We start from the raw sequence: 12,220 nt of genomic DNA on the forward strand, positions 1-12,220 counted from the left end.
AGATGTTACCTGTAGCTGCTGCTCTTTATCAGCTAGAGTTGATGTGAGTCTCTGGATGGTGACCTCATGTGCCTGAAGTTTTCTTTTGGTGTCATCAAGCATCTCCTGGTATTGCTGCTCCAAAGCATTCTCCCTCTCACCAATCTCACCACTCAGCTTTTTCAGCTGATTGTTCAGATCCTAAAAGGGAAAATTGAATACTGTCACACAAAACCCAATATCTAAATAATAGCAGATAACAGAAAAGAGGATTTAGATGATTAATGGGTTTGTTTTATTGTAAGTAATCACAACTGTCATTTTGTTGTCTTACATTCAGGGCCTTGTCTCCTTTCTTCTTCTGCTGTTGCAAGTCTTCCAGGTCTACCTCTAACTGGTCCTTTGCCTGCTGCAAGTCAGCCAGCTCCTGCTCCTTCCTGTTAAGGGCACGCTGTAGCTTTTGGGCTTCAAGCAGCTTGGCATTGTGTTCCCCCTGGAGTTGGGCTAGCTCTGTTTGCTTTGCCATTAATAGGTTTTGATGCTCTTCCACTCCCTGAAAAGATAAACAACAATATTTATAATATTTATTTTAACAGACATGTCAATTTAAATGATTTTTTGGTTAAATAAAAAGATCGCCTCTTTAATCTGATTTGTTTCTTTAACACCACTAACACCAGGCACCCACACGGAGCAAGAAGTTAGAATTAACATTAACATTATTATAGAGAGTCAAGTTTTTGATTGCTATAAAAAGGTGCTTACCTGGTATTTTTGCAGTTGGGCTTTATGTGCTGCCTCTCTAGCCTTGGCCAAAGCATCATCCCTGTCCTCAATCTCATGACAAAGCTCTGCAATCTATACAATATACAGAGAAATGCAGACAGACTGGTGTAAGTGCATTGCATAATACAGACTAGACGTAGCTACTTTTATAATCCCCATAATACCCTACATAAAATTTGATACTATTATTAAATGCACCTCTTTTTCCTTTTCTCTGAGGACCTGAGTAAGCCCTTGGATTGTTTTGTCTCTTTTCAGAGCATTTTTCTTTTCAGAGTTGAGTTCATTCTCCTTCTCTTCCAACTTCCCTGACAGGGTCTGTTTATAATAGAAAAAATGATTTTGCACAGTGAAAGCTCTCGATCGAATATAGACATTTTATAATAGAACAACATGTCTCTCTATATACCTTATTCTGATTCTGGGCATCCTCCAGGGTTTTTCCCAGGTTCTCATTAGTGATCTTTGCCTGTGTGAGCTCTTCAGTCAGCTGCTTAGTGCAGGACTCCAACCGATGAATCTCACTCTTCTTCTCAGAAAATTCAAAGAACACATAACACAGAAAAGAGACAATGTATTAATATCAGCAATATTAAGAAGTAAAACCGCTCATTACCAATGCTGCAGCATGTTGCTCTGCAGAGATACTCAAAATTACTACCTCCAATTTGACAGGGGTGTATTCATCATCAAACTCCTCTGTAAGATCATGCAAAGACTTCCATTTGGCCTGTTTGTGTCTGCGCTTAGCTTGAGGATTGAGGAGGCTAGTGCTTAACTTCTTAAGGACTGGGATGTGGCTCCCCAGAGGGCGAGACACTTGCTGCTTGGAGAGGCAGCGCAGGAGAAGGATCAGGTCAGAGATCACAGAGGGCTGACTTGAGGAGCTGTGAAGAAGTGCTCTGGCCTGAACCTTCCCTCCTGGGTCTTCAGTGGCACCATGCCTGGTAATCAACTTGGTTCCTCTGAGCTTTAGTTTGGGTGGGGGTTCAGAGAGTGGATCTGAAGAAAAGTCTCTATTCAGAGACTGCAGAGATGTGGAGCGACCTTTGAATCCAGGTTTTGGCAGTGTGCCCTTACGTTGGACCAGGTCAAGGTACATGCTCTGCGAACGGTGGCGTGCGCCTCTGAGACCAAAGCTCTTCATAGAGCCATCAAGTCCTGCTGCCGAGCCAAGCCTCTTGGGGCCTAAGCGCCCTGGCAACACCCCCCCCACACTAATAATCCTATCCAAACTAACACACCTTCTCATACGATTCTCCACATGACCACTTCCAAATTCTCTGAACTGTTGTCCTTCAGAGGCCAGCTGACATACAACCTCATTATCAGGACTACTCAGCCTAGAGGACCTGAGTGGAGTCTTGCAGCTGCTCTCCCCTTCAATCTTGTCCAGGGTTGAGTTGTTTTTGTTGTAAACGTGTATGATGCACTGTATCAGGTGTTCTTTCTCTGCCTGAAGCTTCTGGGTCTGGTTGTTGTGTTCATCCTGCAGATGGCTGATGTTTATGTCGCACTGTACTACCTTCTCCAGCTGGAACACACATTTCCCACAGAGGAACTCTCCTCGACCATCACGAGTCACCTCCCAGCCCAGCACATGGGACAGAATGACTTGTAACTTCCGCTTTCCTGATGAGCTGAAGATCCAGCGACACTGGCTTCCCACCAGACGAACACCACATATACGACACGGGTCCTTCATGATTCCAAAACTCCCTCACTTAAAACAAACCCCAAAAGACGAACACCACCTCTCAGTGACAATCAAACTGACCTACGCCAGTCAGCCATGGAAGAGCCATCTATCATTTTCTCTCACTACATCAGCCAGAGCAGCACAGAGGAGAATGACTGAGTGCAGAGCACTATAAGCCCTAAGCCTTTAATAATCCCTGCTCCCGCCTCTATTCCACTATCCCCCCACACATTCAATCACATCAAATCCTCTAGGATGGCTGCAGTGATCTGCGTTATTGCCAGTGCCGTAACATCTCTAGAAAACCTACTTCCAGAAGCTCTGATAAGGACAACACATACAGCAGTTTCATAAAGGTGTTTCCTCAGGTGGAAGATTGTAAAAGCTAAAACTCCTATCCAGTCTATCCTGCCTGGTAGCAAATCTAAAAATCTGCTGTAGGATTCAAGTTGCTTTATGTTGCACATTCCATTACACCTGGGAGAGCCCCAAAAGAAATGGTTGGCACATTTATTAGCAGTCTTTTAGAATTTTTTGCAATAAGTGCAGCACTTTCTTTTGATGACCTAGATGTGACAAACAGTTGCAGTTCACATTTTCCCCTTTAATAAATAAGGATTGCCATAAATAACTCTCAGAGGAACTGTGTCCAGACAGCATGGTAATCCAGTCTTAACACTTTCACCTATGTGTACATGCCAAGGTCTGATAAGGAACCATAGACACTGCCCAACTGGCTGTTTTCTATTGTGAATTCAACAATATTGTACTTACACAAATAGCCTGCATAATGCTTTGATTACCACAATTGTTATCTATGTTATGTATATGCCAACTTTTGAGCTAAACGCTACAACTAACTATAAGTTATCTTAGATTTTAATTTCCTATTCATCAACCATTACAGTACATAAAGATAAAATTACATTTCATAACCAATGCAGAAAACCAGGATATACCATTACCAGTGCTATTATGTGTAATTGTATGTATCATAATATTCACCTCGTAAATACACATAATGTAATGTATATATAAATTAACATACTCTAAAGTTAAAGGTTCCTGCATTGTGCAGAACCGGGATTTAAATGGCTTGCCATATGAATGCACAGTTATAAGAATTAGCTTTGGGTTTGAGGCAAGACTGTTGCTATATGCAGAACTATATATTAATGATTGACATAAGTCTTCCAGTTGGTACTCAGGTTTGTGGAAAGAAGCCAAAATAGCAGAGTTTAAGTGATCAGTTAGGAGTCAGTGTCATTATGCAGTATTAATTTTATGACATAACACACATACATTTAGTGAGGAAATCCCCACAACACCAACCTGATGGTCTGGTTGTGTTTTGTCCTTCTCTCCACGGAGTTCAATCCTCAGTGTCTGAGAAACAGACAAAAGAGACTCAAATGTCTTTTTATATTGCAAGTAGTGCAAGTAAGTTGGAGTTATTTATTGATAGAAGAAGTGGCAATAAATGTAATTTCTGGCAAAAAATTTTCTTAAAACATGGCAATAAACAACTAAAATTTAATTTTGTTACAACAAATTTTAACACCTGACTATAACATGAAAACACATCAACTCCATACCTCAAGCTCCTGATCTTTCTTGGTGATGAGATCAGATAGCTGTTTCACACAGTCAGCTGATGGGTCATCTTTAAATTGGTCTGCATTATCCCTCTGGTAGCTGTCAGCTTCCTGTTTTTTTAAAGTGATCTTGAGCTGCTCAATGATCCTGGTTTGGGTTAAAAAAACAAACAAACAAATAAAAACTTTAGTATTAACACAGAAAATGTAAATTAATTTGATTTGCTTTTCTTTTTTTATCCCTACTTGTCTTTTTCCTGCAGAGCCTTCTCCAGGTCGTGCGGGGGCGTGGGGAGAAGAGGAGAGGAAAAGGTGCTCGATGGATCTAGAGCTTGGAGCTGCTTCTCCATGTCAATATTCTTAAGCTTCTCCTGCTCAGCGATGGCTGCCATCTTCTCAACCTCTTCCTCGGCTGTTCGCAGACACTAAAATTAAAAGACAAAATGAGAACTTATCACAAATGCTGATAGCAGTGACTATGGAAAACTTCTATAATACTGCATACTGGATAATTAGGTACTGTATACCTTAAGCAAATTTTAAGCAACATGTTATTGGGGATGAAAATGGCAATTACTGAATTTGAGAAAAGTAAACGATTTGAATAAATGTCGCAACAAACAAGTATTTGACATGAAATGAAATTTTGAATGTTTACCTGCTCTAGGTCAGTTATCCTCTTGTTGAATGCATCTCGTAATGCATCCATCTCTCTTTGAGCTTGCTCTCTCACACGCTGGGGGTCTCCTGAATCTCGACCAGCCAGACTTTCTAGTGCTTTCCTGAAAATAATTCACAAGGAAGATTGGTTTGGTGGTCCTATACAATTCCACCAGCATCTTCCTGCTAACTACGATATTTGTATTCCTAAAATTGACCCAAATCACTAAACTTCAACACTGTACTATGTGGGGAACTATACATACGATGCAGACACAAGTAGCTCCTGTTTCTCTGCCAGCTCCCTCTTCATAGACTCCAACTCAACCTTCAGCTCAATGTTCTATAAAAAGAAAACATTCAGTTCATTTTAGAAAAAGTTGCACACCTTGAGCCATCACAAACATCCTGACACAAATAGTTAAGAATTACAAGCAGCCCTGATGAGACTAGGCGATTATAATGTGCTCAGATCTCACTCCAAAAAAGCAACAATGAAAAGTCGAGACTCTAAGATCATAAAAGGGGGATTTGGGTTGAACAAAATCCAGATGTTGATGTGTCTGAATTGTGATCTCAATTATTCCTGGTAGGAAACACTGAGTCATTGGCAACATGAGGCACTGAGAGGAACATACAGAAGTATGTGGACAATGACAGAGTTGGTGATGTCCATTAGCTCATTGACCGCAAATAATTTTATTTCAAATGTGAAAAATTATGATTATATTTACTATTATGTCTGAAAATAAAGGTGAAAGTCTACTCTTTGATTACATCTTGATTATTTTGTTTCAAATAAGTTGTGGTGGTATAAAAGACACAGCCATAAAAACTCAGGGTCTTGGAACTAACTGTAAAGTGCATGACAAAGACTTGCTTATGTATATTTTTGTATAGTAACGTAAATTCAGCACCGTTTTGAATATGTCCTCGGTGGAGTCATCACATTTCTGCTGCATGCGCTCTTCCATAAAGTAAATGCGCAGCTTCAGGTTGAAGTTTTCTTTCTTTAGCGCTGTGATTTGCTGTAGACGGATGTAACAAAAACAAGAAAATAACAATAACTATCAATATTATTTTTTCTGCAAATGCTCCATTGTTACAATTTGGTATCAGTCTATGTGCAAATTCAATGCACCATAAATGCATTTCTTTTACTCATGTCAAATAATAACAAGGTTAGGACAAATTATTTGGGTCAAACAATAATTGTAGTTAAGCAGATTATCTGTGGGGAAAGGAACTACAAGATGTTAACATGGTAAAAAGAACAAAGTGTATGGTTATTGTTAAAATGAAGGGCAGTCTTCTTGCTTGTATGTCTGAGTGCGTATGTGTGTGAAGTAGACTGTGCATCATTGTGCTCCAGGCTCCGAACAGCATACATCTGGTAAAAGGGGGTTGGGTAGACTGTCAGAGGGAGGAGGTAAAAGTCTGGACCTCTCTGTAAACCTCTAATCATGCAGCTAGCCAGGCAGCACAGGCCAGAAATCTGAGGATGCATTCCACTTAAATTCTGAAATATAGGCTTCAGCCCACCTCAATCCTCCTCCTACACACACACACTTCACACTAAACCTCCATAAATGGTCAGTGTGGCTTGGTTTTAGTTAGACTGAGGATGAGGTTTAATAAATCATAATACCCAGTTTGTTGTCGTAGTAATCAAACATATATATAATAAGATTATTAAGCAATTACATATATAATATACTTGTTACAAATCACTCACGTTTTCATAGTCCTTCATGGTGAGAGCTTTCACAGGGGACATCTTTTCAGGGAAGGATGAAGCTGTTAAACAACAAGGCATTAGTACATTTTTGTTCATTTGTATGACAACTACGATATAGTGCCTTTGGCACAGACCTTTCATGCCAGAAAAGCTCATACTATCTGCTATCAGGAATTCCTCTCCTTCTGTTGTGTTTTTCACTGCAGTCATAAGAGGTGAGACTGCTTCTGGAAAGCTGCCCTGTTTAGACCAGTTGAAAGCAGCCCACGGCTGATCATGTAACACTCATCAACAACCTATTTCACAACACTAACTTCTGATTCACAATTTCAGTGACTGACAGGATAAGAGCACTATTAAATCTCACTTTCACTATCACTTGTCTGTTTATGTACTTTTAACTATCTAAATGAGATAAATTTTACTTTTATTCTTGTTGCTTTAAGTGTATTCTTCTATGTAAACATGAACATTGCCATGTTTTCTTAAATCCTGAACCTAGTCTAACAAAACCACTGAGGCCATTACCGGGGACAAGAAGGGAGCAAGACAAACAACTGGGCAGTGAGCCAGCAGCATGGACACAAAAGGATTCTGGAAGGATTTAGAATGAATTTAGAATTTGATCTAGTTTCTACAATTGAAGGGTAGTTTTGGTTATTTTCAGCTTGGGCCTTATACAACAAGATTCTGCAATACCAATCACGATCATCAATCAGATAAATCATTGATCTAAAAATCATATGAAAATCCCATACTGACTTAATGTAACCCTGATCATTGAAATGCAAAATTGTCTACAATGGCCTCATACAAACACATAAAAGCATAGATAGAAGGATATAAAGGTTTTGGCAAAAGTTCCGACAGCTGACAAATGTAAATCATCTTAAATGATATATCCTTAGTTTTCCCCACAATATTTTTAAGTCTCTTCCTTATACTATAGATTTGTTGAAAAAATGCGCACATTATACATATTGCTGTGATATTAAAATATGTAAGAATAAGGTACAGATGACCTGTATCTACAAATAAGTTGTTTATTGTTTTGTGTGTACTGGTCTAGCCTTATGTATATTGTTGGCACACAACAAGAGTATGACTGTAAATTATAAACACGATTACTCCAGCTCATTAAGATCATCCACCCAATCCCTCGTCACAGCTGTAAAGACAACTGTGGGAGGTCACAGCCACGATTCAACAGCAGCATTAATTAATACACAAGAGAGATTCACACCTCAGCAAGAAGAGGAAAAGACAGAATAAAAAAAATGTACCTGTCATGCTGTCTGTGGAGTATTCGCCAGCATCTATGGAGTCTGGCAGTCTGCAGCTGAGGACAAAATCATTTTGTTAGCGACGCAAACATCACTTTGCAAATTTGGAATAAATAGAACTGTTATTGCCTCTACATTCAACAAACACAATTACTTCAAATTAATTTACATTTATAAAAATTGCAACATCCAAATCTAGCTCTGCTCTCTAGCCCATGTCACTGGACACACATACTATTTAATCAAGGTTTTCAAAAAACACAAATGCATAGTGTGTATGAATTACTCACGCTGGCCAGTTTCACTAAGCCCTAAGGACGCTCCAAAAATAGCTTAAGAATCATTCTGCTTCATTTACATGCACGCTGGCAGAGCCTCTTTTCAGTGTGTGTGTGTTTGAGAGAGAGAGCATGTGCCAGTGGCAGCCTAACTCTCATGTTCAGACAAGAGCAGCAAAAAACAGACAAATCAATGAACGGACAAGGCTTTCATAAGTAGACAAGAAGACCACTGTGGCTCTGATCATCTTTGCATCACACAGTGATGGGGCAGTGGCGTCACTCACAGACAAGAGCACAATGAACCAAAGATCAGCACAGACATCTGGATTACTATTATGATATATAACATATAATTATGTTATATAAAGGAAACAGAACTGCAAAGTCTCAGATGTGGTAATGCTGTTCATCAAATATTATTGAATGGCTCCTGATAAAACTGTTTTTAGAGGGAAATTGTTTGCACAAATAAAAACATGAACTATTTGGATTCAGGTTACCTGACCCTGACCTTTGTGTCTAATAATATTTTGTCCAGCATTGAATAACTTCCTCCCATACCTTCCCTGGCAGTGAAACCAAAGAAGCTCTGTTGCATCTCTGGTATATTTCGCAGCAAAGATCAACAGTTTGAGCATGGTTTATTCATATGTCATGATAACATAGAGATATGCTTTATGTTCTTTGTAAACAAACTATACAACTAAATTAGACAGAACAATAATATATTGTTGGACATTACATTTTTGTTCCAACAAATTATTTATATTGCTATAATTACCATTCAAGACTTATTTTAATAACTTGGCTATTTTTGTGTTTTGCATTTGTATAAAAAAATTTGATGAATCAGACAAATATAGCTTAATCCATTATCTTAATCTTTAGCTTTTGTCCCATTTCAGTCCTTTTCCAGGATTTCTATCTAGATTTGCAACTTTATTTATACCTTCCACAGTTTCAATCTGCGATAGTAAACCATAATGGCAAAGCTGCTACCACCCCTTCTTTGTTTGTCTGTGACTCCCAGTGCAGTACAAAGTTAACCACGTGAAGCAACATGTCACACTGGAGAAAGGGAGATACAACGTCGAAAGAAAATGCTCAATTAAAGCAAATATAAGCAACATTTTTGGTATCAATTAATTATTTAAGAGGTTCCCTGTCAGACAACATGAAACGGCAAATATAAAGAATATAAGTGGCAGGAGCACAATAATCTTCCACGTAACACCGAATTTTGGTAAAAATGTGTTGACATTTATTGCATCACTGAGGTTTCACATGCCAAGCAACCCCTTCCTGTGTTAATGGAGAGGAAGCACTCTATAACAAGCCACCAGAAGAGAAAAACCATATACAGGAGAAAAAGCTTCCACACAAAGGGTCACAAAGTGAAACTCATATGTAAAATAGATGACATCAAAACACTTCTAGTCAGTGTTATTGACACAGCTTTGTCAGTGCTGCATAGTAACCTCACCAGCGCTCACTGGAAACAATGTCTGTAAACAGTAACTTCCTCTTTTTTGCCAGTTACTAATACGAAGGCAGCCCCAACAACATCACTTATATTAGTTAAAGAAAGACAATAACTGAAGCAACAAACACAATGTAGAGACATATTTTAAGACAGAAGTGAATCAGGTTTCTGAATTACCTAAAAAGTAATTTACACCACACATATCAGCTAACATCTTGGATTACTGAGGCACGCTTACCACCTGGATGATCGCTTTTACACAGAACAGCAGGGCTAGGTCATTTAAACTAAACTAACTGAGGACACTACAAAGTTATACACAGATATACTATATCTAGCTTTGCAGAGGAGCACGACGAGCTATACACTAGCCACATTCAGCCAACACTATCGAACAACAGCACTGTGCAGCAGAGCTACAGTAATAATACACGGTTCACCTACCGCAATCAAACTCTTCTCTCATATCATGGAGAGGATGCGGGGGAAAAACCAAAGGAAAACAAAACAAATGTGACATGTAAACTCAACATTTTGTACTGAGGGTGCGGAGGGACGTCCCTGCTGCAGTCTACTGAACGAAAACTGATAATTTCCGCTTTCACTCAGAATGACAGGTCAACAATCTAACCTACCAATCGCAGCAATATCACAGCAACATGCATTGAGCTGAATATAATTTATAACGGTAATAATAAGTTTGGCTAAGTCTACACATTACAGACAGCCAGAGGCATTTGATTACATTTTAGTCTGTTTAAGAGTTAGAGGATACTAGGAGGTAGGAGGTTCCTTTATTGTGTGCCCAAAGAGATATGTGTCTTTAAATATGAGAATAATCGCATGAAGGAATATCATAACAATAAATCACATTAAAATAACGTTATATCAAATATGCCCAGGTGATAACATATGTACAGACGCTGGTCTGAGATTAGCTACAGAAATGGGTTAATTGTTAGTTGAGACAAAACATTAAGTAGGAGGTTAGCTACAGTGTTGAACAGCTAACGCTTATAACTAGTAGTTTTTTTGTAGAATAAATATCGAAACCAATATTACAGATAGCTGTTGCAGCGTGATGATAGATGTGAAATGTCATATGACCGCCACCCACAACAAAAACAAAAGAGACACTTCTTATAAAGCAATATAACTGCAGCTAATTATTAGTAGTACACTTATGGTAGCTAACCTAATTCACTATGGTTTGATATCTAAAGGATGATAACTTGAGTGCTTCTGTGTTCCAGTTAGTAGTCGGGGCCCATGCAGCGGTCACCAGTAACTGCTTTTGGATTTGAGTGTTAGCTGACAAGCTAGCGCTAGCTAGCTAGCTATCGATGGTAGTTTTACCTTCCGTTGATGTCAACGGGAAGCGTCAAGTCGTCCCCCACGACGGAATCCATCATACCGGCTCACTTATTTTGTGTTATCGCCTGAATAATGTCACATTTCACCGACTAGACACGATGTAAACTTTAAAAAGCGGGACGGAATTCAAAATAGTCCAGGCTACCGCCATCACTGTACAGCAAACGTCACCATTGTGCACGTTGGAAACTGATGCTGCCTTCAGGCTGCGTAGGAAATATTGGAAATCACAACTGAAACCTTATTGTAGACGCATTCAGTGGTTGAGTACGACGTTGCTAAAGTAAAAAAAAGCTATGTGCAAGTAATATTTTAAATCCAATCTCAGTATTTGGCCACAATATATGTTTCAATGTAAGTTTTTGGGCACTATCAAAGGCAGTATATAGCTGGGTGGATACTGAGGCAAACCCATTGGTCAAATCAAACACACATGGGACGTTCATAAAGCTCGAACATATGGACACTGTGGGGTGAACAGTATCAGTTGAAGGTTATGGTGCCGCCTTCACATTTTCAAGAAAAGGTAACCTGAGTTTATTTATAGGGCCCAATAATTTGTATTTCGTAACAGAAAATGTAACAATACAATTAATCCAACATTGGAAATGTGTGAGGCAGGAAAAACTTGCAAGTGTTTTGTTTTATATCCTTAGAGCAAACAAATAATAGAACTAGTAGCCTTTTTTTATTTAACGTGAAAAAATAAGAGTTAACATGTGTGTTTGTTTTTCACCTACACTAACTAACATAATTTGTATGTGTGTACTGAGTAGGATGAAGGGTGTGTTGCATAGTGGCGTAGCATAATTTACATATGTTCCAGTGAATGACTTGATTATACCATTTGGTAGAATTATAGTCTACAATAATTACGACAGCCTGTGTGTTTTATCACCCACTTTGTAAAATTCAGAAACAAATGCAAACACACTACTACACTACTAACTACTACAAATTGAATCAATTCAGTCAACAGTGACACCATGCGGTGTAAGTGTGGTATAACTGTAGTGTAACTGAGTAAAAGTTTATATAAGTATTAGTATTTTGTTGTGAAGCAAAAAACACAAGTGTGAGCATCCCAGGGAGCTGGTTTATGTGAACTCTTTTAGCTCCAATAGCTGACTAAAGGCTGTATTATCAACTGACCAATGCAGACAAAAGCCTATTTCAACAGTTAAACCTAATCAAATGTAAACTTGGAGGTGACAGGGTGACCATCTTCACCTGACATTGGTGTTTATCTGACACCTTGTGAGAAAAGTTACACCTTTCTCCATTCAGGCAAAGTCCACAAATGTCCAAATTATATGTATATCCAAAGCTATATGTAACAAAA

At 38.8% G+C, this 12,220-nt stretch overlaps 2 protein-coding genes across 8 annotated transcripts in view; both read right to left on the minus strand.

Annotated features, from left to right (window-relative positions):
• The window catches only part of cdk5rap2 (CDK5 regulatory subunit associated protein 2), a 28,641-nt gene extending 17,590 nt beyond the window's left edge, over positions 1 to 11,051 (minus strand). For 6 of the 7 annotated variants that reach the window (XM_026355878.1, XM_026355881.1, XM_026355877.1 and 3 more), the window contains exons 1-14: positions 10,861 to 11,051; positions 7,741 to 7,796; positions 6,455 to 6,516; positions 5,637 to 5,747; positions 4,986 to 5,062; positions 4,718 to 4,841; positions 4,306 to 4,484; positions 4,060 to 4,207; positions 3,797 to 3,850; positions 1,175 to 1,294; positions 964 to 1,083; positions 745 to 837; positions 314 to 532; positions 10 to 180 (exon numbers count right to left, since the gene is read on the minus strand). In XM_026355878.1, coding sequence (XP_026211663.1) covers positions 10 to 180; positions 314 to 532; positions 745 to 837; positions 964 to 1,083; positions 1,175 to 1,294; positions 3,797 to 3,850; positions 4,060 to 4,207; positions 4,306 to 4,484; positions 4,718 to 4,841; positions 4,986 to 5,062; positions 5,637 to 5,747; positions 6,455 to 6,516; positions 7,741 to 7,796; positions 10,861 to 10,916 — 1,590 coding nt within the window. In that variant the 5' untranslated portion in view covers positions 10,917 to 11,051. Of the gene's footprint in view, positions 1 to 9; positions 181 to 313; positions 533 to 744; positions 838 to 963; positions 1,084 to 1,174; positions 1,295 to 3,796; positions 3,851 to 4,059; positions 4,208 to 4,305; positions 4,485 to 4,717; positions 4,842 to 4,985; positions 5,063 to 5,636; positions 5,748 to 6,454; positions 6,517 to 7,740; positions 7,797 to 9,948; positions 10,074 to 10,860 lie in introns of those variants that run through there. The other variant, XM_026355880.1, reaches the window with a different exon arrangement.
• On the minus strand, positions 1,306 to 3,790 carry LOC113159271. Its single transcript, XM_026355884.1, has one exon. The coding sequence runs from the start codon at positions 2,468 to 2,470 to the stop codon at positions 1,358 to 1,360; it is 1,113 nt and encodes a 370-aa protein (XP_026211669.1). The 5' UTR covers positions 2,471 to 3,790; the 3' UTR covers positions 1,306 to 1,357.
• Positions 11,052 to 12,220: the final 1,169 nt, after the last annotated feature.

This window comes from Anabas testudineus, chromosome 12 (genome assembly GCF_900324465.2).
Source record: "Anabas testudineus chromosome 12, fAnaTes1.2, whole genome shotgun sequence".
Lineage (NCBI taxonomy): Eukaryota > Metazoa > Chordata > Actinopteri > Anabantiformes > Anabantidae > Anabas > Anabas testudineus.